Below are 27,177 nucleotides of genomic sequence, written 5' to 3' on the forward strand. Positions count from 1 at the left end.
AATAGCTTATTAATAGTAACGATTCAAATTTCATCTGAGAAGGTTACAGTGAACTCTTTAAACAAAACTGTTCATATGCCACTATGCCAGCCCTTGATGCTAACCATCCCCTAAAAATGGTTTGCTTTGTCAGTTATTTTATGAAGGGTGGAGATGTGTTATTTACCTAATCCATACCTACAATATTAAGAGTTTAAGTCATACCATACAAGTTTAAACTCTCATGCTACCATTAGCAGAATAGTTGTTAACTGACAACTACAGTCAGATATATTTCTGGTTGCACTAGAAATAGGTAAGGGTTTTACCCTCTTATATTAAAATTTTTACCACATCACACTCCACCCACAACAACTAACATAACATCTTCATTTCTTGTAATAGTTCATCCTGACAGAAGCTCTCTGCATTAGAAGGAAAAATACCAGTAATGCTTAACACAGATTATTTGACAGAACAGGGTTAAGAAGTGACACATTATTTAGGTATGTCAGCAAAACTGAAGGGCAGGAAAAACAAGCAGCTGAAGACAGTTACTTCTTAAACCATCTCAGCCATAGCCTGGACACTAACCTGACAGAAGTCCAAGGCAGAAAGCCTGTCCCAAGGTATGTTTGCTCCTGATTTAGCAGCTCAAAAAAAAATTAACATACTATGACAAGGTGACCTGCTTAGCAGGTGAAGGAGATGCTGTATATGTAGACTTCAGTACTTTGACACCGTACCCCGCAGCATTCTCCTGGAGAAGCTGGCAGCTCATGGCCTGGATGGGTGTACTCTGCAATGGATAAAGAACTGGCTAGAGGGCCAGGCCCAAAGAGTTGTGGTGAACAGAACCAACTCCAGTTGGTGGCCGGTCACGACTGGTGTTCCCCAGGGCTCAGTATTGGGGACAGTTCTGTTTAATTTCTTTATCAATGATCTGGATGAGGGCATTGAGTGCATCCTTTGTAAGTCTGTAGACACCAAGCTGGCAGGAATGCTGGTCTGCTGGAGGGTAGGAAGGCCACAGAGCAATCTGGACCAGCTGGATCAATGGGCTGAGGCCAATTGTATGAGGTTTAATAAGGCCAAGTGCCAGGTCTTGCACTTGGGTCACAACAACCCCAGGCAGTGCTACATGCTCGGGGAAGAGTGGCTGGAAAGCTGTCTGGAGGAAAAGGACCTGGGGGTGTTGGTCAGTATTCAGCTGAACATGAGCCAGCAGGGTGCCCAGGTGGCCAAAAAGGCCAACAACATCCTGGCTTGTATCAAAAATAGTGTAGCCAGCAGGACTAGAGAAGTGATTGTCACCTTGTACTCAGTGTTGGTGGGGCCGCACCTCAAATCCTGTGTTCAGTTTTGTGCCTCTCAGTACAATAAAGACATTGAGATGCTGGAGTGAGTTGAGAGGAGGGCAACGAAGTTGGTGAGGGGGCTGGAGCACAAGTCTGATGAGGAGCGGCTGAGGGAACTGGGGCTGTTCAGCCTGGAGAAAAGGAGACTGAGGGGAGACCTTATCACTGTCTGCAACTACCTGAAAGGAGGTTGTAGCATGGAGGGGATTGGTCTCTTCTCCCAAGTAGCAAGTGATAGGACAAAATGAGATGGCCTCAAGTTGCTCAAGGAAAGTTTCAGATTGGATATTAGGAAAAATTTCTACATGGAAAGGGCTATCAGGCATTGGAACAGGCTGCCCAGGAAAGTGGTGGAGTCACCATCCCTGGGGGTGATTAAAAGATGTATAGTTGAGGTGCTTAAGGATATGGCTTGGTGACAGTATTAGGTTATGGTTGGACCTTATGATCTTATGGGTCTCTTCCAACCAAAATTCTTCCATGATTGCAAATTATTTCTTTATGCTTATTCCATTAGCTCTTGTAGGGCACAACATAAGCTTCCAATGAGTAAATTAAGGGCCTTAAAAATGCCAATATCAAACTGAAAAGTTTCAACAACTTCAGTTGCATCACAAGCTTTAGTAAAGGTAAATACAGATGTTATGGTGTGGAGAGATTTCAGACCTAAAAATGCAAAACGTATTTCAAACAGAATTTGGCAATAATCTACTGTTATAGTGAGTACACATTCCTGTCAGCTGCAGAATTAATGTGCTCTAATTTCCTAGAGATTTTCCTGTTTTGTCTCCTCTTTCCCTTTCCACTACGTAGTATTTCCACTGGACAAAGGGCAGACAGAGGATGCGGTTGGCTTAGTTTACAGGCATCTAATGGCCCTGCAAGACACCCCCACAGAGCTAATGGATTCAAAAGTTAGAGTGAAAGACAAAAATGCAATCACATTCACATAATTTATTTCAGAAATAAAGCTAAAAATGTTCCCAAAGTTATTTTATACCAAGAAATAATATAATTCCTAAAAGGAGTTTAGCTTTTAGCTTCCTTCTGTCTGCTCCCCTATTCAAAAGATGTCCATCAGCAGAACTCACCTTATTAGTATTCAGCAGGAGAAATAATCCGCAGTTGCATGCACATTCAGAATGCCTCTCATTATGTGGCTGGGTACTTAATTTTCTAAGTTTTATATTGTAAGGAAAACTTATTTAAACTGATGCTCAAATACTCATGCACAGAAGAAAATAGCAAGAACTGAGCTTGTTTGGGGGGGAAAAATAAACACACACGTAAACACACCACTTAAGAGCATAAACAGCAACCCAACAGATACTTGGAGCTGGACAACAGCTTTCAAGTTGGGGAGGAGGGGGAGAAAGATGTGAGTTAAAATCTGTTCCAAGTGGTAAGAAAGTCAAAGTAAAACAGGGATGAAGGAGTTCTGAGAAGTGGAATGTAAAACAGAGCAGGTCAAATTTCATCCCTTGACTAAATCATTCTTTTATCATCATTTCTGAATGTAAACTTGAAAGTACTGAACAAGAAGTATTATTAAACTAGAAAATGTTACTATAAAGGAGGTTAAAAATGGGGGTTTTTTTCAATGCCACAACTGCTTTTAATGATTTTTGTACACAGTTCAGACTTAGATATAATTGTCTAACTAACAGCCCTAACCAGGCCCTCAGATGAAAGTTCTACCTGTCTCCTCTCTCACCAGACAAACACAGAAAGATTTGACTGTTGTTGGTAGTGACATGTATCTCAACAACTTCTCCAGGAATTCACATGGGTAATTTTAACCTGCCTCCTCAGGTATTGCTTCTAAAGCATTTCTTAGTGCAATCAGCTACATAACAGTATTTGAAAAACAAAATGCAGCACTGTCTGCAAACAAGTTCTCACTCATACATGAAGAAATCCCAGAAGTGTTACATCATGACATTGATTTACCAGCATAATGGCTTAATTCACTGCTAATATAAAGCAGATCCAACTACACAAGAAAATAATATTCCCACTTCAACTGTTGATTGCTTATTCATTTAAGGATAGTTGCATTATTTTCTCACTTACTATTTTGACCTACAAGGGAAACAGAACAGTAGCATTCCTACTGAAATTTCAAGTAGAAAGTAGCATTTTCTAGTCAGATAGTTGTTAAGGTGAATTTAAAGTAACTGTCTGTAGTTATACAACATTTGCTATCTTAAACACATGAAATTAGACCAAGTGTGTTTGAAACATAAGCTATTTAACAGTTTTTGAAGTTAACCTTTTAAATACAGTCACTGTATCAGTTGAGCTGTTTCTATTTTTTCAAGAAATAAAATTTACCTGAAGTCAACCAAAAAAAAAAAAAAAGGAACAGGACTCATCTCTAAGTGAAAGCTGCACTTTTGAACCACAGTAAAAAATACTGAAATCTCTCAGATTGTATATCTACAAAGACATGGTGCGCTGAAGACATTTCTAAACACCCAATAGTGATATATATTAAATGTGAAGGGTTGGAACCCTTAACGCTGATAGAGACACATATGGAATGCATCAGAGACTATGAAAAAATAGCAGATATACGCTTAGGAGCAATAACAACAGCAAGTCCCACAGAAACCTGTGTAAGTTCCTCTGCTGTTGCATACATGCATAAATTGTGTGGAAATGGAGACAAACATTTAGGTCATTAAGTCTGTTGGTACTACATTAGAAACAATGACAGCCAACTGCAAAAATATGCAGGCAATTAAGTGAGCAAAAAAACAGTAGGTGTGCATTTATGAGCAAGTGAAACAAAATTCCAGTTTTCCCTGTTAAAGGGGCTCCAAATAACCTTCCACTCAGGAATGAAATCTTGGCACTACAGCAGGGTAGTTCCAAGAAGAAATTGCTCCACCGTACAACAGCAGCTGGATAAACAGGGTATCAAGACAGACAGAATGAAAACCAGAGATCATTATGGCACTTCATGAAACCCATGAGGTACTCACAGCTGAAGTAGTACATACAGTTCCCAAGCCACCATCCTGGGCATAAAAATATAGAAAAACAATCAAATAAACAAAAAACACAGAAGGAAGAACTAAGTGTTTGGAATAGCTCCTGTATACAAATAAGTTGCATGAAATAAGGTCTTCAGCGAGGGAAGGGAACAACTGGGGGGTGATTACGATAGAATTCTTAAAACACAATAAAAACCACCCCACTGGTGCTCGGGAAGACAAGTAAGGAACATCCACTCAGTATCTCTCACAGTAGAAGAATAACATGGCATCAGATGAAACCAACAGATGCCAAAATGAAGTCAAAGACTAGGAGGAGATAACATTCATATGATAAACAGCTGAATTACAAAGCTCCTTGCTACATATAACTGTGGATGCTAAAAGTTCAGAATGTTCAAAAGGGACTAGACAATTAATAGGAAAAAAAAAAACACAACAACATCAAAAGTATTAAAGACATTATGCCTTGCACACATATGCTCCAGAAAAATAAAAGGGGGTAGGGAGATCCAAACACACATTCACATTCCCCCATATCACCACCTCTAGCTCAAAGTCTATAGGCTACAGATAGTATGTCATAAACACTGGACCTAATTATTCACTTAGCTACTGTTATTTATGCTGCTGCAGTCAGGACATTGGACGAGACTGTCCTTTGGTTTGACTCAATATAAACAACCTCAAGTATATCATGACTAAGGAAAAGAAGCCAAAGAAAATTATATACTGATCTATTTTCTGTAAGGTTTGATCAACTACTTCAAAGGGTTTCCTCTTTCCTTCCATATCCACAGTCGAACACTTGGACTTCTCTCCCAATCATGTAAGATACTAAAAACCAAAAATTTTCAGGAAACTTCTGAAAGTAGTAAAACAAGATTTCTAGGAAGAACCAGAAGACCTGGTAAAAGAACACACAACCTGGTAGGAATAAGATAGGGGGAAGATGTTTTAAAGACATACTCATGTCAAAAATGAGGCCTGACATCAGTTAATAGCTGAGTAAGAAATTGATGAACATTGTGGTGCAAGAGAGAAGGAAAATCACCTTGAAGTCAAATAATGACTTATCCATGTATTTATTACTATCTTACACATTTTTACAGTACCTGGCATAATAAGCCCATTCCCAAAAAAAGCTATGACCTCTTTGCTCTGTTCTGGCAGAGCAGTGATCTCAGCATAAATTAGAACTAGGAAAAGCATTTTGCTTCTCTGAACTTGTGCCAGGATAACAAAATGGTGAGGGGGGAGGGCAGTGTCAAAAAGTACTGCTTCTCAACACATTTTATGAGCAGGGATTTTTGTATGCTCTCAAAATTTCTCAGCCCTCACGGGGGAGGGATGTCACAAGACCCACTGACCTGGATTAGCCTGTTGAAGTTCAACCCTCCACACTTCTTGGTAAAATAAGATTGTATTACAGTACTTCTGAAACATAGATACACACTGTCTAATGTCTAGATACTATTTTCATAATGTAAGGCTGTAAATCACTAAATTCAGTAGAAATAGTTCACAGTGTTGGCCTGAAACACACTTGAAATTCCTCTTCAGTTCTTTTTGTAAAATAACTCCAAGGTCACATCTCCGAATTAATACCTTACTTGTAAAGGCATACAAAACATAAATGAAAACAGAGTAAGTCTTTAATTCTTACTTGATCAGGAACAATATACGTAAGAAACAATTCTCCTTTTGAAAAGTTCCTTCATGCTTTTGACAGGCAAATGTTCTAAGGTTCATTTTATTTTTATGGAGGATGACAGAAGAAAAGCTTAAAACAGTTTTCCTCATTTTATAAAACACTTACACAGAGCATCAAAATTGAAGTGATTCTCTGTATTTTTTTCAAAATTAATTACCAAGACAAAAAACTAGGATGACCCAAAAGGCAGCTGTTAGCTATATTTCTGACAAATACAAAACTAAGTCACCTACAGTCATGAACAAAATCCACCTGCTAACACTTCTATAAATAAACTGCAATTGTGTTTGCAGTATTGTTTAAGGATTTGTATGTCACAGCTAGGTGATGCAAGCTTCAAGCACAAATGGTAACAGAGTCCAAGGAATACAAATTTATTAAATAAATTATTCATAAGTGACTTCTAGAATAAGTATTCATATGTGTGCCATACTATCTATAAGCACTAGAAGTAAATATAAGAGAGTAAGTTACTTATTTTTGAAAACTCCAAACACACACATATCCCTTTATTTCTAAATTGTTTTTTCAATTTGTAATAAATAATTGGAGGGTGAACTTAAAGGTCAAGTCTTCTCCCAAACACCTTGGTCAGGTGGAAGAAATTCGGTAAGATATTTGGCATTTAGATTAGCATTTTATAAAACAGTTTTATTTTACTCTTCAGCAACAAACACTAAATAAAAATATAAAATAAAATTAATATGACCTTCATCTTGACATTTCTTCAACACATGCAATTCTTGCTCCCCTTTCCACTGTAGTGGCAATTCTTTTCATTCCTCCTACACTGCAAAATTCTGTCCCGCTACTAGAGTGACAGCAAGTCCATCTGTCCTGCTGTCCTTACGCAAAGGGGGCAAGCTGGCTGGCACAGAGCAGAGTACAGAAAACTGGCAGCTGACCTGTGCCCAACAAAACCAAAAAGCTTTCCTAGCACACAGGGCCACACAGATGGAGATTCCAGTGCTCAAGAGACAATACTTTTCCCATGGATCTACACGTGCTTCTGGGTGAGGGGAAAGCAAAAGAGGCACAACAGATATCTCCGAAGTTCGTACATGCCAAAATGTGAATCAGGCAGTATCATGCACCGACCAGAACCGTAAAACAAGCCACTGAAGTGACGCTTCTTCTGATCTGCTATTTTTGGACATGGACAATTTTAGACAATGAACTGCTGCTCTGCAACAATAACAGCCATGAACTTCAACTGGCTTCGATATCAAAATGAGTATTTTATAGAGCCACACATGAAGATGTAAACACACAAACCATTTTTCCACTGCCGTCATAGGTGAGATTACTGTCAGCCAAGGTCAGGACAGACAGTTAATCGAACTAACCTTCTTCCCATGATTCACTCAAACTTATCCACTAGACCATGAAATCAAAAAGAAAAATCACCTACTAAACCTTTATTGCCTGTAGAAAATTCAGGCTTCAGAAACCAAGCAATTTATTTTTAGCGTGTGCAACTGGAAAGAAATATTCTGAAGGCATTTCACTGTAATAACTACATTTGTTCCAAGTCAGTTTACCATCCCTTCAAGCAGCATGAAAGGTGCAAATTGGCTTTTCAAGTCACAAGTCTAATTAAATCTGAAAGTAATTATAGTAAATGTATAACTTGAATCACAGCTAACCACTTATCCAACTTATTCCACTAACCTAACAGATGCATCTGTCAGCAAGTACATTTGATCCAATTCCTTCCTGATGCTACAAAAGTAGAGATCAATATAGAATACAGAATGCTTCACTGAGAATGACCAAAACAACTGTAATACCTGGTTGTTTGCCCCACACCCAACTCTCAACAATCGATTTGGCCCTGTAAGTGGGTGGTGGAGTCTCTTCTTCATCCTTCTTTTCTTTGTCGTTTTGCTCTTCTTTCTTCGATGCAGTTTGGCATTCAGTGCTATCATCTACTGAAAAAAGGGGGGGTAAAAAAAGACCAGTTAGGCTTCTTCCTCTTTGAATTCAGTTCTATTAACAGATTAGACCTGTAAAGGTGAAATGCTTAGCCCACAAGTTTGCAGTAATATTGTCTATCATGAAGATCACAGGGTGGGGGAAGTAGTGTAGCATGTTAACACACAGATATTAGGTCTCATGTTACATTCCATAAGACAGTGACCTTAGAATCCAGAAATCACTGGTGTAACCTCCTAGGGAGGATGAACATTTAACATCAATACTGTCATGTAAGACTTGCAAAGGTTCACAAAGAATGGACTTTAAGTCAGATTTTGCTCCCAACTATCAGCATTTCTGCAGTATTTACTTGTTTTCATGTTCCATTTCCAACACAGAAAAAAAGATAGCAATTGCCTTAATTTCAAAATCAAAGAGAGCTATATATTGGCATTTATGCTAATTTTATGCAGCAGTACTTCAATATCTGTAATGTATCTAGCATCTTAGTAATTATCAGCAAGTAATGAAAATAATACCACCACTTTCTGCCCAAGCAACAAAACAGCATTTGCAATCCTTTTGAGATTACTTTCATATAGAACACAGAAATTAGTCACTTATCTCTGTAATCAAAGTCTGCATGAAAGTCCCAATTTTCTAAACACGGTAGAACCAGACAGCTGGAAATCTCTCCTTATTCACATTGGGGATATGGATTTCCACATTCATAACTCCAGCCAGTTCAATGTACAAGATTGCCTTGCAATTAAGGGCTACATTGGCAACTGTTTTCTTCACCCTGACCTTGTCTAAAAATATCCCCAAAAATTTCTCAAGTCCAGCATTTGTAACTTGCTCATGAAGAGTTTAGTTCCAGCCATGTTCATGAGGCTCTTTAAAATGACTGTTCCTCTATTCCTGCCTGCCAACTTAGTCCACAGAGACTCTACCACCAAATGGCCCAGCCACAACAAGCAAGAGAAGCGTAAGAATTTTGTCTTCTTTCCTGTCTCTCCCCCTACACACCAAATTTATATACATTTTTACCAGCACATTTCAGAAGACAATAAAAAGGAAGAGGTTTAGAGCTTTAGCCAGACAGGGCACATCTGATTGCAGTCTATCACAGACTCACCACAACCCCACCTAGAGTAGAACAGAATGGTTTAGGTTGGAAAAGACCTTCAAGAACATCAAGTCCAACCATTAACCTAGAACTACCAAATCCACCTCTGAACCATGTCCCTAAGAACCTCATCTATATGCCTTTTAAACATCTCCAGGGATGGTGACTCCACCACTTCCCTGGGCAGCCTATTCCAATGCCTGACAGTCCTTTCTTGTGAAGAAATTTTTCCTAATATCCAATCTAAACCTCCCCTGGCACAACTTGAGGCCATTTCATCTTGTCCTTTTGCTTGTCACTTGGGAGAAGAGACCAACCCCCTCCATGCTCAACCTCTTTCCAGGTAATTGCAGAGAGTGATAAGGTCTCCCCTCAGCTTCCTTTTCTCCAGGCTGAACAGCCCCAGGTCCCTCAGCTGCTCCTTATCAGACTTGTGCTCCAGACCCCTCACCAGCTTCACTGCCCTTCCCTGAACTCACTCCAGCACCTCAATGTCTTTCTTGTAGTGATTCAAGGTGCAACCTCACCAGTGCTGAGTAGAGGGGGATGATCACTTCTCTAGTCCTGCTGGCCACATTACTGCTGATACAAGCCAGGATGCTGTTGGCCTTTTTGGCCACCTGGGCACCCTGCTGGCTCATGTTCAGCTGAATGCTGACCAACACCTCCAGGTCCTTTTCCGCCACACAGTTTTCCAGCCACTCTTCTCCGAGCATGTAGCACTGCCTGGGGTTGTTGTGACCCAAGTGCAGGACCCAGCATTTGGCCTTGTTAAACCTCATACAATTGGCCTCAGCCCACTGATCTTTGTTTTGCACTTAGAGAGCAAAAGCTCTCATTACTTCAGACCATACAAAATACACCTATCACAATGTGCAAAAACGTTCAACTATTTTTTCCATCTCATCTGAAAAAAAGTGAATGCCTAATTTAGGGGTTAGTGGATCTGTGACTACCTCTGTTAAAAATCTGTTATGCTGTAGACAATAACACCTCCCAAAATAAACTATTTAAGGTGCCCTAATTATAGAAGTTTTAAATTAAAGCCAGCTTATAACACACACTACTGCTCAGGAGGTGGCAGATGAAGACTGAAGAACCGGAAAAATGGAGACATAACTACAGCACGCATGCTACAGCTGAGACTGTGGGCTAAGGAAGTTATAGCAAAGGTCACTTGAGAACGAGAAAAAACAGTTTGGATACCCCACTTTTAAATGGAAATCATAGTGAGTATAACTGTTTCTCTCAAACACAAAGGAACAGCCAATAGTCCAGCAGCCACCAGCATGATAACACGTCCAAAACGTGACTGAATTCAGCTGTTTCATTCTGAGGCACAAGCAAACAATATTAAAGGCAAAGAGTCCATTATAAAGTTAAAGCAGTGACTGAAGACCCTGTTAAGCCCCAGTAGTTTAGAATATTACCATAGTAACACCATAACCTCACTGTTTCTCCACTCACCCACACATCTAGAGACACACTTCACAGGGTCTGGGATTTTAGTTCGTGGGTAGAAAGGTGCTGTACCAAGACACTACGTTTCACGGGCAGCTCTAAGAGAACTTAATGCTTTTTCACAGAACCCTGGCAAAGGATGACAACAAAGGCTACAGACTGAGACATTTCGGCCAGCTCCTCACTGCAAAAAGAGAAGGTCCCAATCCAGTCAGGAACTTAAGTTTCATATTGTACAAAAACAACCCTAACACAAAAATGTACAAGAAGGATTTTTTTTCCATTGCCTGTGTGAACAGAAAAGGGAAGCAATGAGAAAAGTGGGAAGTAGCTGAGCTAAAAAAAAAAAAAAACCAACAAAAAAACACATACTAAAAGCCCATGTCAAATTATTCCACTATGGCTTCTCACTTTTCACTATACTTGCAAAAAAATACTTGCACCATAAGTGACAAAGCTGATATCAGTCTAGGCTGAAGCAGCAACCCAGACATCATTATTGTAGAAGCTCAGTTATGTTTAAAAAGGGAATCCCAAAGACCTGACAGAAAGCAGAGCATGGAGGAAGAAATCTTGAGTGAAGCCAGAACAGGTCAAAAAAACAACTAAAAGGTCAGTTTTCAAAACAATGCATGCAAAAACATGGTGCAGCGTGACAACCTGTTTTAACTTGATCTTTCTCAGACTTGAGTGTGAATACTGTAGTAGGGGAAAACAACCGCGTACCATTTCTCTGAAAGAAATTTCTCTTAACTACTTTTTGTTTTACAGCCTTAATCCTCCACACTGAGGTAGGTATGCTTATAGCCAGTCAAAACTGAGCAACTGAAGTAACCATCTTCAATTAGAAGTTAGCTCCATTTCGCACAGCAATAGCCTAATCCAGTATAAACAGAGGATAAAAAGGAAGCAGCTGAAGGCAGAACTTACATTTCATATTCAATTAAGAAAATAACTGACACTGCATAGTAGCCTCCGGCACCTGTTACAGTATGATCTTCTACTGCTCTTAAACGCCAATGAACTGATATAGTTAGGAATCCCTCAGCAGAGAGAAAAAGCCTGCAACAGTTTCCCAACAGATGTTAACATGCACAAGACAAAAAGTTACGTGCTGTGCTTTAGGCAAGGGCTGTATTTTACAACCACTTGAAAACAGTATGTGGTAATCCCAGATCCAGAAAATATTCCAGCTGCAATACAAAATAATAATTTGCTCTCTGTCAAAGAGCTTTTCGTTATATATCTATAAAAACAACTGGTAGTTATTTGGTGCTACCATGTCAAATTATGTCAAATTATTCCACCATGGCTTCTCATGCAGGAAAAATACATACCTAACCATTTACAAACCATGTTTACACAGCTTTGCAGGTGTAGCAGTCCAGAAGATAGAAGATTCTCATTTCCTAACCCTAATCAGAAATAAAGCATCTTTTCTCCCCGGTATGCTATTTTTTAAAATGTATTCTTTAAATTATCTGTTGAATATGCAATAAAGCATTTTAAGCTTATGAAGTCAAACCGTCCAACAGGGTGACTACAAACTTCCCTCTGTCCTGCAAAGAGAGTACGATAATCCACAGCTGAGTACTGAACACCTGAGCCCCTGGGTACAGCCAATATAGCCGGGTTGGGGGAAGCAGAAAAAGAGGAAAGAGGCACTTACACTTCTAACAAGTTCTTTTGTACACAAGAAAGGAGGCTCAAAGCAGGAGCCAGTCTATACACCTGTTCACTACTACAGTTTGATACATATGCGGTCTGAACAGTAGCACCCATAAACAATTCCCACATACTGTTACTCTTATCATAAAGATTTGGTTTCTGCCCACCTCTCTGTAATCTTGTGGCATTTGTACTTTATTATCTATGTGCAGGTGCACCACTGAGTGAAGCTTGTGGATTCAATGGTGCTAGGCTGACGAAGGTCCAACTTTCAGAAAAGGAGGAAGAGAAGAGGAAACCCATGGTGTTTATCAAAGGCAGGACAGAAGCATCAAATTGATGATTTTATATGCTTGCCCCGGAACTTAAAACCCACAAAAAAAACAAGAGACCTGCATAGTTGGCTCATATGTCTTAAAAATTACAGTAATTATTTTGTATCTTAAAAATTTATTAAGAAAAACATTATTTAATACTTTTTGTTATTTTCAGTAGATAGCTTCTAGTAGCTGGAATATGTGCCAGGGGAGGTTTAGGAGGGTGGTGGAGCACTGGGACAGGCTCCCCAGGGAGGTGTCACGGCCCCAAGCCTGACAGTATTCAAGAAGAGACTGGACAACACCCTCAGACACATGGTGTGAACTGTGGGGTTGTCCTGTGCAGGGACAGGAGTTGGACTCGGTGATCTTTGTGGGTCACTTCCAACTCAGGACATTCTATGTTTCTATACAAGATATTAATCTGATCCAAATTTCCTGAGGGCAGCCTGATTATCTTTTAAGTGCACACCATGTGGCAAGTGCACCTGTATTTGAACATCACTACTGTCACAGCTGTGTCCTCAGACGACACTTGGGAACATGTAAATACACTCTGCTGAACACATTTATCAAACGCGTTCTTCTGAAAGTGCCAAGGAGAAAAAACAAAGAGGTTATTCTTAACCAAATGTTCTCACTAACAGTGGAAAAAAATACACTATTTGCATATTCTTCCTAGAGAGAAAATGAATGCTTTTTGCTATCAATAGTGTATTCTTCCAGTCTCTTGTCACCACTGATATCCCCTGAAAAAATGAAATGCCTCTTCTGAGCAGCCCAGTCAGCACCAGAGCTACAGCACTAGTGAAGAAAAAGCAGGTGCAATGGATGAGCATAAAGCAAAAGTGCTCAAAACAGGCTAAATAAGAAGTTCTACTTACAGCAATGTCTCTTCTTTACCTCCAAATTAGTCAATATAGCAGCAGAATCTCAATACTGAGACTAAAATATATTGCTTTTAATATAAGCCTTAATATAAATCTCATTACTAGTATGTACCTTTACCTTGCCTCTTAAACTACACTTCTAGATCACTTATGCAAAAAAAAGTAACGGTCAACAGACTGAAATACTCTATATTTTAATTTAATGGAACTCAATTTGAGCTGTGAGTTCAGAGGTACAAACTCACCACCAATTCTTCTGGTTCCAAGACTCGCTACTGCCTAATGGAATCAAATATACAATGTGATGAACACTGACCAAAAATAGCTTTGGTTAGCCTTTTCTTCTCAAAGCTCAAGTTTAGTAAGCAAGATGTTTGTATTTTACCACTCCTGCAGGCCAGTACAATACCATTTATGAAGGCTAACTTCACTGAAAGATAATTTGTACCTTAATTCCAAAAGTTAAGAGCCTGAAAAAGCTATATTCAAACTTCTAAATTACTGTAGCCTTTCAAGAAACAGGTGTTTTAGCAGTACCTATGTAGATGAAGCTACACACTCCACTTGTGAAAAGGAACAGATGCAATCTGTGCTATATAATACCTATCCAACAGTACAGTACAGTAAGCAACAGAAGCTAAAATAATAGTTCACTGCTACCAAAGGCAGTATTTCTGCCTTTCTCCTAGACAGAGTCTCATTTATTTGGGGGTCACATGAATTACTGGCAAAACCTATCTGACCATTTGGTGAGCCCATTTCAGACAGATTAGGAAACATAAACCTTTTCCTTCTTTGACCAAGTTAGTCTGTTCAACGAGGAGTCAAAAGAGCACCACAATCAGCAGAAGAAAAAAGGGCAAGTGCAGAATCACCCTATTTTGACAAAATGCATCACAAAACAAAACTCACGAAATCCACATCCACCATCAAAATAATCTCTGTAAATAGATGCATTATGCTGCTATTTGAAGGATTAGTGGTGTATGGACTACTCTCAAGTACACTAGAAGACCAAAAAAAAAGTACTACATTCTCAAATTGTGGACAGTTTTTCAGCTGACCTTTTAGTCACTTTGTTAAGATTGTAAACAAAATTAGAAATAGCAGTATTAGCTCTACCCCATTCCTCAGTCCACTTCCTTTAAACAAAGGCTTCAACTGTAAACAGACTAAGCATACCAAACAAAAGGACACTGGCAAGCCTCTCTCGTAACAACATGCCTAGTTATGAAGTTTAATTTCAAAAGGCTAGAACAGATTTAAGCCTTCATTTGGAAGCTTAAGATTGGAACAGATTTAAGCCTTTATTTGAAGGCTGAAGACTATCTTTCTGTACACTTTTGAGAAATCAGTTTCAATTGTACTTAATTCAAAGCATGAACACCTGCAAATTGTATAGACAGGTGGCAATAAACCAAGTTTTATGACAGTATGAAAAATCAATTCCATTTTAATCAGCAAGATTAAAAAAAAAAAAAAGAATCAGTTTAATAAAAAATAACAGTAAGTTAAATATCCATACCTTTTCTTGGAGGTAGTTCACCACTTTGTGTTAACTCTGTTCCAGGATATACAATCTCCCCATCTTTCACCATTTCATTCCACAAGCCACACAGTCCATCTCGTGTAAAAGCAAGCTGTTAAAATCAATACATTATATATAGTTACACACAACAGTTTTCTCTCAAGCCAACTCAAACTAACATTTAAAATACATCAGATTTTATATTTTGCCCCAGAAAACACACGTATCACTTACTGGTATATTCAGAGTGTGACTGCGTGTGTCAAAGGGATTTAAATGATCTTCAGGATCTGAATCTCTTAAAAGCTCAAAATGGTACCTTTTAAATAGGTTCAAATATAGCAAGATGCACTTTCTTTCAGTGAAAAATTCTCATCAAAAGCATGTCTTGGGTCACCTCAGAACTATCCACACATTCAAGATGACATCAAACAATAATCTGGGGGGACACGGGTGGGGGTGTTCGCCTTTTTGCCTTTAGAAAGATATCTAAATAAAGTCAAGTTGCATGAAGTCACAGAATAAGAAAGCATGAAGGAAGTCACCACAGTCCCCTCTCCAAAACAGCAACTGAAGAGCTGAGCACTCAACCGGAACACACGACATCAAGGCACAGATTCATACACTTATTTAACTAGTTTAAACTGGTCCTGTTGTGCAAAGCATCTCTGCCAGCCTCCCCTCTTCCTTCCAGCTGTTACAACGCCTCCTCTCACACACAGACTAACGCACATGTGTGATCATCTGGTGAACGAGATTATGGAGCCGATCAAGACTAAAACCAGCTGTGCCTGGGGGAAGAGTGAGGGGTCGCCTCAGTCTCAGGTCAGGTCATTTCCCAACATGCTATGTGTGCAACAGGACAAATGCTCCCGTTGGAACAAATTGGCAGATCTGTGCTAGCTGGAAGTGCTCATGAAAGCACCGGCTGTAACACGAGTTGCCTAATGATTTATCAATTTGGACCTCCCTTGAAGAAATTTAACAACCATGGCTTGTCTTATACTGCCGTTGTTCTCTGCTTTGTAAAATGCTGCAAAGCAGGTGTCAACATCCCAAGCAAATTCCATAATAATCAAGCTATAATTTTCAACCGTACAGCATAAGGGAGGAGGGGAGGACATGAACCTGAAAAACAGAATACCTTTAGTATATCGAAGCAGTGCAGTGGAGACATTGAAAAAATTAAAAAAAAAAAAATAAAAAATAAAAAAACCAACCACAAACAACTGCTGAAGGCTTATTTAGAAGCATCTTTGTGTTATGTAACTCCTATTCAAATCCAAAGTGTTTTGAGTACCACAAAGATGTCACTTACACAACTGCTATAAAATATCTACCGTTATACACAAAAGTCCACTTACACGTTATTTCGAACTATTTGATAAAGATATTTTAATTATTAAAAATTACAGATTTTAAGACTCACAACCACCAGCAGGGAAGTCATTTGCTGATCTAGCTAACCTCAGTTAAGATGAAGAACTAAAGACAAGCTGCATGTTTTGACACCACTGTAACACACTGAATTACCATGTAAGTTTCTGACTTCACGTTACATACTTCAGAAATTCAATCCAACGCACATCGACTACTTCAATCCTTTTTCTTTCAGCATAAAGTATGAGCTGACACACTGTACATATTTGTCACTCGCTATTTCTTGACCTCAGGAGAATGAGAAGGAAAAGAATCACACAGCATGAGCTAGACATTATTCAACTTATCTGTCATTTATCAGTTGCACAGCACTAGAATTACACTGTGACCATGCTGTACTGAAAGGTAAGGTCCCTGTTCTTCAGAGTACACAGCACGTAAAGCTTTTGCAAAGATTCCACATTCTGCTAAAAGCTTTACATTTGACTTAATTTTTAAAAAATCGGAATAGTCTGAAATAAAGTAGTATTTCAACAATGGAAAAAAAAAAAATCACTACTGACTGAATTTCTTACACTGTTCTCAGTCTATAAATATTTCAAAAATAAATGGCATTCACTTTCTCCATTAGATGTGGTCACATACTTTAGCGGGGCACTTAAGAAATAGATTTTTCACTATTTTTTTTTCTTGCAAAAATAACTAAACACAATTGTTTCACTATTTTTTGGCTTTTTTTGTCACGGAAGTTTGTTGGGTTGGGGGTTTTCGTCGTTGTTTGCTTTTTGTTGTAAACATTCACCTGCTGAATGCTAGCCTAGGCCAAAATACAAGCTTGAAAAATAGTGCGACCACCCTCCACATAGATTGCATAATAAATTATGGTTTTCACAAAGTCAAGAATTTTGTCTGACAAATCGTCTTTTCATACATTTCATTTTACATTCTCAGGTCACCTTGGTATGTAAAATCATTCTCACAACCCTAAAGGCCTATAGGCTTTGAATTCAAAGTTCTTCAGAACACGGTATTGTTTTATTTCAGAAAACTTACTATTTTTGTAAGCATTGCTGCAGAGTCAAGAATTGTTTTCTCCATTTTAACCTTTAATACCTTCATATGGCACAAAGTTCACTCAAGTCTTCAAAGCAACTAAAAAAGTAAACAAAATTTCTTCTGCGTTGGGTTTGGCGTTCCAATTCTTATCAGTCATTTTCTTGGTATGTTGCATAAAGATAGAGCAACCACCAAGATTACAGGTCAGAGAGAGTTCCCCCACTCCAAGTATCTCACGTGGAAACATACGCCCTAAGCAGCCTTCGGATAAACAATTTTGGTTTTATTCAGGTTGTAGTTAACATTTTGCCAGTGGTATAAGTGTTGATTGAGGGGGGGAAAAAATGACATGTTTGAAAGTAAAGGAACACTGGAGGTTTTTTGTAGCAATAATCAAAGCAAGCAGCTGAAGGGATAATTAAGAAACAGTATTTACTACCAATTCATCTGTCATAACTGAGGGCAACTCAATTTCAACTGTAACAAGTTCACAAATTATCTATTGAACATTCAACAGCATATTAAAGAGTGTGAATTGCTACTGCAACAGCCAAAAGTGAAATAAAAGTCTGAGTTTTAAAATTATAAATTATTCAAGCAATTTTATTTTCATAATCCCAAAATTCTAAAACCATAACAGAAGATTCACAATTCCCTTTCAGATAAATATTTCACTTAACCAGCAGAAACAAGGAGGAGTAGCTGGTACACTAGAAAATAGTGTTGCCATTCAGAGGGGCCTTGACAGGCTGGAGAAACGGGCTGACAGGAGCCTCGTGAAGTTCACCGAGGAGAAGTGTGAAGTCCCACACCTCGGGAGGAACAATCCCAGGCACCAGTACATGCTGTGGGTCACCCAGCTAGAAAGCAGCTTTGCAAAAAAGAACCTGGGGATCCTGGTATACACCAAGTTGAACATGAGCCACCAATGTGCCCTCGCCACAAAAAAGATTAATGGGTGTCTTGGGCTGTATTAGGAGGACTGTGGCCAGCAGGTCGAGGTAGGTGATCTTTCCCCTCTAATCAGCACAGGTGAAGCCACATCTGGAATACTGGGTCCAGTTCCAGGTTCCCCTGTACAAGAGACATGGACATACTGGAGAGAGTCCAACGAAGGGCCATGAAGATGATTAAGGGACTGGAACACCTCTCCTATGAGGAAAGGCTGAGAGAGCTGGGACTGTTCAACCTCAAGGAGGTAAGGCTTAGGGAGAAAATCATCAACGTATATAAACATCTGAAGAGAAAGGTGTAAAGAAGACTGAGCCAAGCTTTGCTCAGTGGTGCTCAGTGGCAGGATCAGAGGCAATGGACACAAACTGAAATACAGGAGGGTCCCTCCAACCATCATGAAACACTTTTTCTACTGTGAGAGCAACCCAGCATTGGCACAGGTTGCCCAGGGAGGCTGTGGAGTCTCCATCTTGGAAATCTTCAAAAGCCATTTGGACATGGATCTCAGGAACTGGCTCTAAGGGTCCCTGCTTGAGCAGGGAGGTTGGACCAGATAACCAAACTCCAGAAGTGTCTTCCAGCCTCATACATTTGTGATTCTGTGAAACTAGCAGCTGAAGGTAACACTACGTCCACTGTATAGCAGAAAAGTCTGCATTGACTACACAATCCTGTTTTTCTTTATTTCTACAGTGTTTTAAGATTATCTTAACCAGCACATATTACTTTCTTCTTTTGTTCCCGTAGACACTTTTCACATTCAGTCATTCACAAGGAGTCTATCGACACACCCGAGTGGTGAAACAGAAGAACTAGAACTTTGTTCAGAAAAATCTGGAAAACACCTCTCTTCAGTTTCTGTTTTAAAAAAGCACGACTCTTCTTCAAAAATATGGATCTTCTTCCACCCGACTCTTTAAAGAAAATTCACAATGCAATCAATAGTGCAGGGCAAGAGAAGAAAAATACATTTGGCATCTTCATAGTTTCTGACATCCTGCAGTTCCAAGTACAAAAGTATTCACCTGTGATTTAAGTCTAACTTAGATTGCTTATGTAGATGTCTTCCTTTCTAATGATTTTGTAACTTCATTTGTGAATGTTTAAAGGGATTCCCATGGCATCTCCTTACCTCCTCTCTGGTAAGATCACAGCCACATATCCTCATCTCCAATGCACCTCACCTTCACAAACTTCAAGCCACTTCCACCTTTTGTCACACATTCTCATCCTCAGACAACATCTTGATCTCTGCACTTGTAAGGCACGTATCTCACCAAATTAATACTTTCCACATAGACCTCAGTCTCAGCCCTGCTCACTCATCCCATGCCAAAAAAGCAAGGGCCTAAAGCAGACTTCAAAGTGAACTTCTACTCTACTGTAAACTGGACAGCCCCTACACTAATCTTTTGTTAATCTTATCTCTGCAGTTAAACTGTACTTAATTAAATGTTATACTGGACAGTATAAAGTCAAAGGAATATATAGTTTGGTCACTGGCATATGCTGCTACCATCCTCCAATAGGGCTGGCAGGGAAACTCCTGTCCATTGGTATTAACATTTCCTTACATTTCAAGAAAATTAAATCTTGCAACCGCAACTGAATAAGCTTCTGGAACTTCTCAAAGCACCACTAGGATTTTGCTTTTAGTAAGTTATTTTATGAATAATCAGCAGTTGTGATTTTGTTCCAAAGTCAACTGTTTAAGTCAGACAAAGCTTACACCATATGGTACGCCAGATCATATTCTTGAGGAGGTTTCGTAAACTTTCCTGCAGAAGGCACAGAAGCCTCAATAAAAGCTAACTTGAGCTCAAGAAAAATGAAGCCAGGAAAAGAAAATTACACAAAAGGACAAGGGTTGATTCAGGTAGTATTCACGATTATATAACTGCACTGGAAATGCAAGAAAGAAACTTCATAATCACAAAATGTCAATATGGATTTAAAATATAAGCTACTTAAATAATCTTCACCTCGTAATTGCCAGCAGGGGGGAGGGGGAGAGAATCTGTTCTTCCATTCAGTTATTTCTGCATTAGCCATCGGCTGTATTTTAAAGACTACATTAAAAAACAACTTTCTTCAGAAACAGATTTTTAAAAAAATCAAAACGTTTCCAGCCCACTAATGTGAAGAAGATCACAGAACAGTAAGTCCTTTCCCAAGCCTCTCTGTTGCTTTTGCTTTTTTAAATCCATTCAATTAGTGTTTCCTTTTTCATTGTCATGGTTGTCTTGAGTATTTTGTCCCAGCTTCCTTCCTTCCCTGCTAAAGCATGCCCTGAAACCACAGCTGCTTATCACACCTACGCAAAGCACGGTGAAACATCATTAGGTCTAAACACACTCCTCTGAAGTTCTGATAGCAAAGACAGAAAGTTCAGTGGCCCCACATTACTTCAACAGATCTGGTATTAAACTAAAAGTGTTACCATAATAACACACTAACAGTCTTCCATTTGTTGCAAAACGTTTTTAAGTTAATGGACATATACAAAGAAAAACTATGCAATCCCCTCAAAGATAAATTCTCTTTTGCCATTTGCAGAGCAGTAGTTCTGTTTGAGACAGAATATTTGCATAAACATTAAATTTAATTTCTCTAACCTATAACTCCGCATAATCTGTTTTAGACATCTTATGGGGAAATTGTATGTCATTGCTGATTCCTTCACAAGTTAATCATGGAATGCGATATTAATAGGCAGACTGTATTATTTAACATTGTATACTGCAAAAGTATACTAGAATAATTTAAAGTACAATTCCCATGCTATTATTTCTAGATGAATCACTCAGCCTAGATAAGAGAAGGCTCCAAGGAGACCTTATTGTGGCCTTTCAGTACTTAAACGGGGCCTATAAGAAAGATGGGGACAGACTTTTTAGCAGGGCATGTTGTAACAGGACAAGGGGCAATGGTTTTAAACTAAAAGAGGGAAGATTCAGGTGAGACATGGGGAAGACATGAGCAACCTGATCTAGCTGCAGATGTCTCTGCTCATTGCAGGGGGTTGGACTAGATGGCCTCTGAAGGTCCCTTCCAACCCAAACCATTCTATGATTCTATATGGTCCTCACCCTTCCCTATGGAAATAATTCATTTTGGAGGGGCAGCATTAGTTCATTTTTAAAATACTTATAAAAATCCCTATTGCAAACTTCACTGACTTTGAAAATGTATAAGTCGTCATGTGCAGTTTTCTATAAAGACTTCCACATAAGCCCTTCATTTCTTTAGATCAAAAAACCAAATCAAGAACATTAACACAAAATGAACAGAGAAAGCAACTTGCACTAACTTCTTGATTTTAATAAGCAAGACATTATTTGTTTAGACATTGATGTAGATGCTAGAAGAGTAGGATTTTCATGAAAATCCAAATGCTGAATTTAACTTTGAAGGGAACATGAGATTTCAGATCAATGCAACTCTTACAGGTTGCTGTTTCATTTAAAAAGATCACTCATCTCTATGGCAAAAGAAGACAACAGAATAGCCTGTCAACCATCAACTCCATGAAAATGGATGGAAATCCATCTTATTCCTCTTGTAGACAGTTCTTGCACTTTGACTGTCACCTAAAGTTTTCCACCTCTAACCCCTGCTATTAAGCACAAGAGTTCTCCACAGGATCCAAAATCAGCAGACTAATAAACACCCTTTGAACAGACACATGCATCCCATTAGCTGACAGCAATTCTAGTTTTTCGTTATTCAGCCATCACGAATTGAAGTTATCTGCATAAGGTTCTAAATTAGTAGTACAGTACATGTATTTAATTTGAATTATATTAAACACAGCTTGATTCAGCAAACTGAGTACCTAGGTTTAAGTAAACATTTTTCATCTTCCCTTCTGTTTGTATATTTTTAAACTTTTTTTTTTAAAAAAAAAGTCTTCCTCAGAAATGGCTTTTAAAACACAATATCTCATTACATATAGATTTTGCTACAAGTGTGACAGTTTCTACTAGTAATAGGCATGAACAGGCAAGTTTTTAAATTTATTAATTCTAATAAAAAAAAGAAAAGGAAAATTAACATTAACTTTTCTAGCAACTATGCTAAACACGACCCACCTGTTTTACAACTTCACAGATTTTTTTATTAATGGTGATGTTATACACATATTGATATATGTAATACGACAACATACTGCATACTGTATTACTGATGCTACCTGTTATTGTGTTGTCCTCAATTTTCAACTGCTATACAGCTTGTGTTTTTTCAGACAACATAGAATCTCTTAACTTCGCTCCACCAGGGAATTTAGATTTTTAATAGAACTAATGTTTCTAATCAGTTCAAAATTATAATAGCGGCTGTAAATCACATACTAATACGTCAGTTAATTACAAAGTTAGTAAAAAGACATGGAATAGTTGTGAGGCGCATTTGGGTCTTTGTAGAACATTTTGGCTTCCTATAATAATATTGATTAGTTTCAGACAAGTTAATATAAGAAAAAAATATATTGTCAAGCTACATTCCCATTAACATTTCACAGCACTTCAGTTAATCCTGCAGGCTAGAGGTGCAATGCTATTCCAAAAGGACTTCTGTCTTTGATATTCTCCTAAGAACAGTAACGATAAGTTACAACACCCTGGCTTTGTCTGTTAACAGTAACATCCCAAAACTGAATAAGAACATTTACATTTGGCCCAGATGTCGGATGGGACAGTGACGCATGCAGGTGATTAAACACAATCCATGCTAAAATCCACATGTCATTCTTATTATATTAATACAACTATATTATAGACTTAGTAACACACATAGTATTATCATATCATGTATTACATTATTAATGCAACGTCATCTTGAGCTAAAGTAAAAAATAATTTGATGATTTTCAGAGAGATTTCACTGGCTTCACCCCCAATAACTGCCACAGCCACCAAGTCTAAAGAGCAAACTCGCTGGCAATAGTGACCAAAAAAAATGAAAAAAGCAAGTCAGACTTTGGAGACTACCAGCCCACTCAATGAAATCTTTCCCTTCCAATTCTGGCTATACTTCCCAAGTTTTCCAGCAGCAAAGAACTTCATTTAAAAAATAAACAAACAAAAAAGATTTAGCAATCTCTGCACATCTCCTAAGGTAAGAATTACCCACTCTAACTCAGTTTCTTCCTCCAAGAACTTTCACCAACCCACTCTTGCACTGCTGTACAGTGAAAAGCTAAAAATGTAGATGCAAAGTGAAGAGTTTCAAGGTCCAATTCCAAACAACAATTTGTAGTCAGCCTGATTAATTCATATAAATTAGTGTGTCTTTCTTCCAACCCTCTCCTAGGGACTATGCTCATCTTTTCAATTCCTGCTGACAGTCTCTGGAGGACCAATAAGGTCCTTCTACAGTTAGCCATTAAAAACAGAGTAAGCAATCAGCATATTCAGTACACATAGAACTTAAAGTGACAGGATTTATACATATCTCACACACAGCTAGGTCATGCTAGTCCACCAGTAGCTAAAATAATCAATCATGCAAAACAAAAATTCTTCAAAGCCCAAAACCCATCTCCTTGACAAAGACATTTGCCATTTAATACACTAAAAAGGAGCAATTCAAGATTCACACATGTATTTTTTTTAAATACTGAAGACATATATCCAGACAGAGTTCTGTGACAAGAACCCCTGCAATACCAAAAACAGTTAACCTAATAAGAAAATTATATTATACCCAGGAGGGCTGGCTAGCCTTCAGATTCCAGAGAAGTGATGTTTGTGTCTAACAGATCACAAATGATCACTGTTCTCTTCTTTCATTAATCTCATTATTTTGACTACAGCATGATTGGAAGAAAACAAAGGGAGCACCCTGGCAATTAGAGTCTAACTTGCTATTACTCATAAAGAACTCTTATTTATAAGAGAGCTTACTCATAGAAATTTGTTATAAATTAAGATTTTTACTATTAAAAGGAATTATTAGAACACATTAACTACACAACAGTCTCATAAAAGACAAATATTTCATTGCATTTATACACAATCAACTGAAAATAATCCTTAAAGTCTGGACAGCAACTGAAACCTTCCTGTCAAAAGTTTATGTAAACAGAAAAAAAGGGATGTAGAAAAAAGGCACTACAAACAAAAGGAAAAATCTCACAAATCACATGAACAGTCGCATTTTTCAACCCATATAATACAGAAGAAATATAGGCAATGCATAGTCATCAGCTGTTACAAAGAAAGATTGCCACTTTTTCAGCTAAAAATTTCCTCTATTCTACAATCATTGAAGCAACATGTTTGTAACCTAGAATCCAGCCTCCAGCAAATACAAAAATGTTTCTGTTTTTTCTTAATATGCTTATCTTCAAATTGTTTTCTACTATATTTATTTACTTTGGATCAAAAATTTTACTTTGGTAAGAATAAAAGATGCAAATAGAACTAATCTACTCAAATCATACCTCTATCATTTAATAATATTTACATACAACATCTACTAAATAATGTAACCTCTGAGGCTATATCTGACACTTCTGATTCCAGTTTAGTTTGTTTGATGTAAGATATTGGAAAAAGACTACTTTTGAATGGCAAAAAAAAACCCGTATAACCACAAGAAGAGCTGAACTCAATCATGCAGACTATCAGCATGTAATACTGGGTGAAGCCACTCAGGATGCAATCTTTAATTTTTATTATGATTATTATTAATAATCATAATAATAATAATCATCATCATCATCTGTAAGAAAGGAATAACACTGGCAGGCCCATCCCAGCAAGTAATTCAGAGTTCTGAGAAGGAACCAGGAAAGGTTATTTAAAGCAAGGTATCTATATGGAACATCCAGGGGAAAGACGACAGACAAGACTAGGACTGACTCTAGTTAACCATTTCATCTGAAACACGTGTAACTGACCCAGACCACTCCACTTCTCTATATTTTCCACTTCATTTTCAGACCTGAATTGGGAAAACGTTATAGTATCCTCATCTCTGTGTGATGCAACTCTGATAAATGAACGGATATCTTCTAAAACAAAAAATAACTTTCACCAAACACTGGCACATTTCAACAAAGACGAGTTTCATTTCAACCACATATCTTTAACAAGAAATCAACCCCCTTCAAAAAGCACAAAATTTAAAGGAAGCCTACATGTGTTATACAAACAACTACAGTAAAAACTAATCCGAATTCTTCAAAATACAAACTGGATTTCCATCGCCTTTCGCTTCAGTTCTCCTGTGCTTTAAAGCTGCTAGCTCATAGGCAGACAAGTTTAGCAACAGCCTAAATAAAGAATTTGTATTTCTATAATAGCAGTAATGCTACAAACTCAGCTATGTGCTTTGACACTCTGCAAAGATAACATACATATGTAGTCCAGCTTGCTTCTAAGCAGAAGGGACTGGGATGACAATTCAGATGTATTTGCAACAAAAAAGAGGTTAGTGTTTCTTCAAGATCAGGTTTAGATTAGCATACTCAAAACAAACAAACAAAAAAAACCACAAACAAACAAACAACAAAACCAAAAAACCTATATATCTATCTCAAGAGCAATGCTGCAGTCTCCTGTTTGTCAGCTATTTAGACTAAAAGCATCCCTGATCTGCACCTGAAAGGTCACAATGCAATACAACTACCCAACTCCTTACCTGTAAGTCTGTCTTCAACCATTTGGAGTCAAACCTAGCTTGAGCAGCCAGACAAAAAGATTCAGAAGACATGTTTCCTTCTCCGGCCTTCTCTCCAGGCTGGCTGAGCAGCACAACCTGCCACAGAGTGAGAAAAATATAACAGTCTAGCGCACCAAATAAACCACACAAGGTTATTTCTCTTCAGACTAGGATGGCGTCCACTTGATCTTTAAAAATTCGCCGTGCATATGGACCTCTCCTCATTCACACCCCCCGAAAGCGCAAAAGAGAGCGTATTAAGAGCGCTACTGGAACCCCCCAGGCCCCCGGCTCCCCTTCCCCAGCACCCCGCGGCCGGCACCCTCCCTCCCTCCCTCCCGCCGCGCCGAGCCGAGCCGAGCTCCGGCAGCGGCCTAACGCCGCCCCTCGGACCCACGAGTGGTGCATGAAATAAATAATTGATCGCGGATTACGCAAGCCGCAGCCCAACATAAAGCGATTACCAGGGTCACCCGTTCCACCCCACACATCCCCCACGGCGGCAGCCGAGGCCCGGGGGGTCCGGCCCTGGCCGCACGATCCACTCTCCCAGGAGCACAACCCCCTCCCCCCCGCCGCCCTCACTGTCACAGCCCGTTACGGCGACCAGGCACGGCTTTAAACCCACCTCCGCTGAGAGAGCCCGACGGGGCAGGGGCCGCTGCACACGGCCCGCGGGGCTCCCTGGCTTGCGGGGTGGGAGGGTGGGTGGGGGGGGTCCCTTCCCGGGGCCGCTAGAGCGAGGCGGAGCGCGCTGGCGCCCACCGCCCCGCCACTGCGGCCAGCTCCACGGGGCGTGGACGGATGGGGGGGGTGGGCCCCTCCCCGCCGAACCAGATGGAGGCGTCGGAGCGCGCGCCAGGCTCCCCGGCACTCACCGGCCGAGATGACGATGGCTCCTAGCCCGTTGCCTCGTTCTACCGCCGCCTGCTCGGACCCCGATAATCCTCGTCCCTCTGCCCGCCCGCCCCCCCCACCCCGCCGGCAGAGCCGGTCGCTCCCTCCCCCGGTACTGGAGATGGGAGAAACTCGGCCAATTCGCGGCTCAGCCCCCCCTCCCCTCCACATACGCCAGCAAAGCTATGAGCCAATCAGAAGAGGAAGGCGAGGCGGGACATCCTGTCCCGGAAGGGGCTGCAGCGGAGGGGGCAGCGGCGCA

The 27,177-nt window shown here is 39.4% G+C and overlaps 1 protein-coding gene across 5 annotated transcripts in view; it reads right to left on the bottom strand.

Moving 5' to 3' along the window:
* Positions 1–26,940, bottom strand: part of HERC2 (HECT and RLD domain containing E3 ubiquitin protein ligase 2) — a 114,542-nt gene extending 87,602 nt beyond the window's left edge. For 2 of the 5 annotated variants that reach the window (XR_013923534.1, XM_080362561.1), the window contains exons 1-3: positions 25,998–26,286; positions 14,958–15,072; positions 7,841–7,981 (exon numbers count right to left, since the gene is read on the bottom strand). Coding sequence is in view for 4 of the 5 variants with exons in the window: in XM_080362561.1 (XP_080218687.1) it covers positions 7,841–7,981; positions 14,958–15,072; positions 25,998–26,069 (328 nt within the window). In the remaining variant the exon portion in view is untranslated. Of the gene's footprint in view, positions 1–7,840; positions 7,982–14,957; positions 15,073–25,997; positions 26,287–26,646; positions 26,700–26,896 lie in introns of those variants that run through there. The other 3 variants (XM_080362559.1, XM_080362562.1, XM_080362560.1) reach the window with 3 other exon arrangements.
* Positions 26,941–27,177: the final 237 nt, after the last annotated feature.

The sequence above is a fragment of the Nesoenas mayeri genome (assembly GCF_963082525.1).
Source record: "Nesoenas mayeri genome assembly, chromosome: 1".
Classification (NCBI taxonomy): domain Eukaryota; kingdom Metazoa; phylum Chordata; class Aves; order Columbiformes; family Columbidae; genus Nesoenas; species Nesoenas mayeri.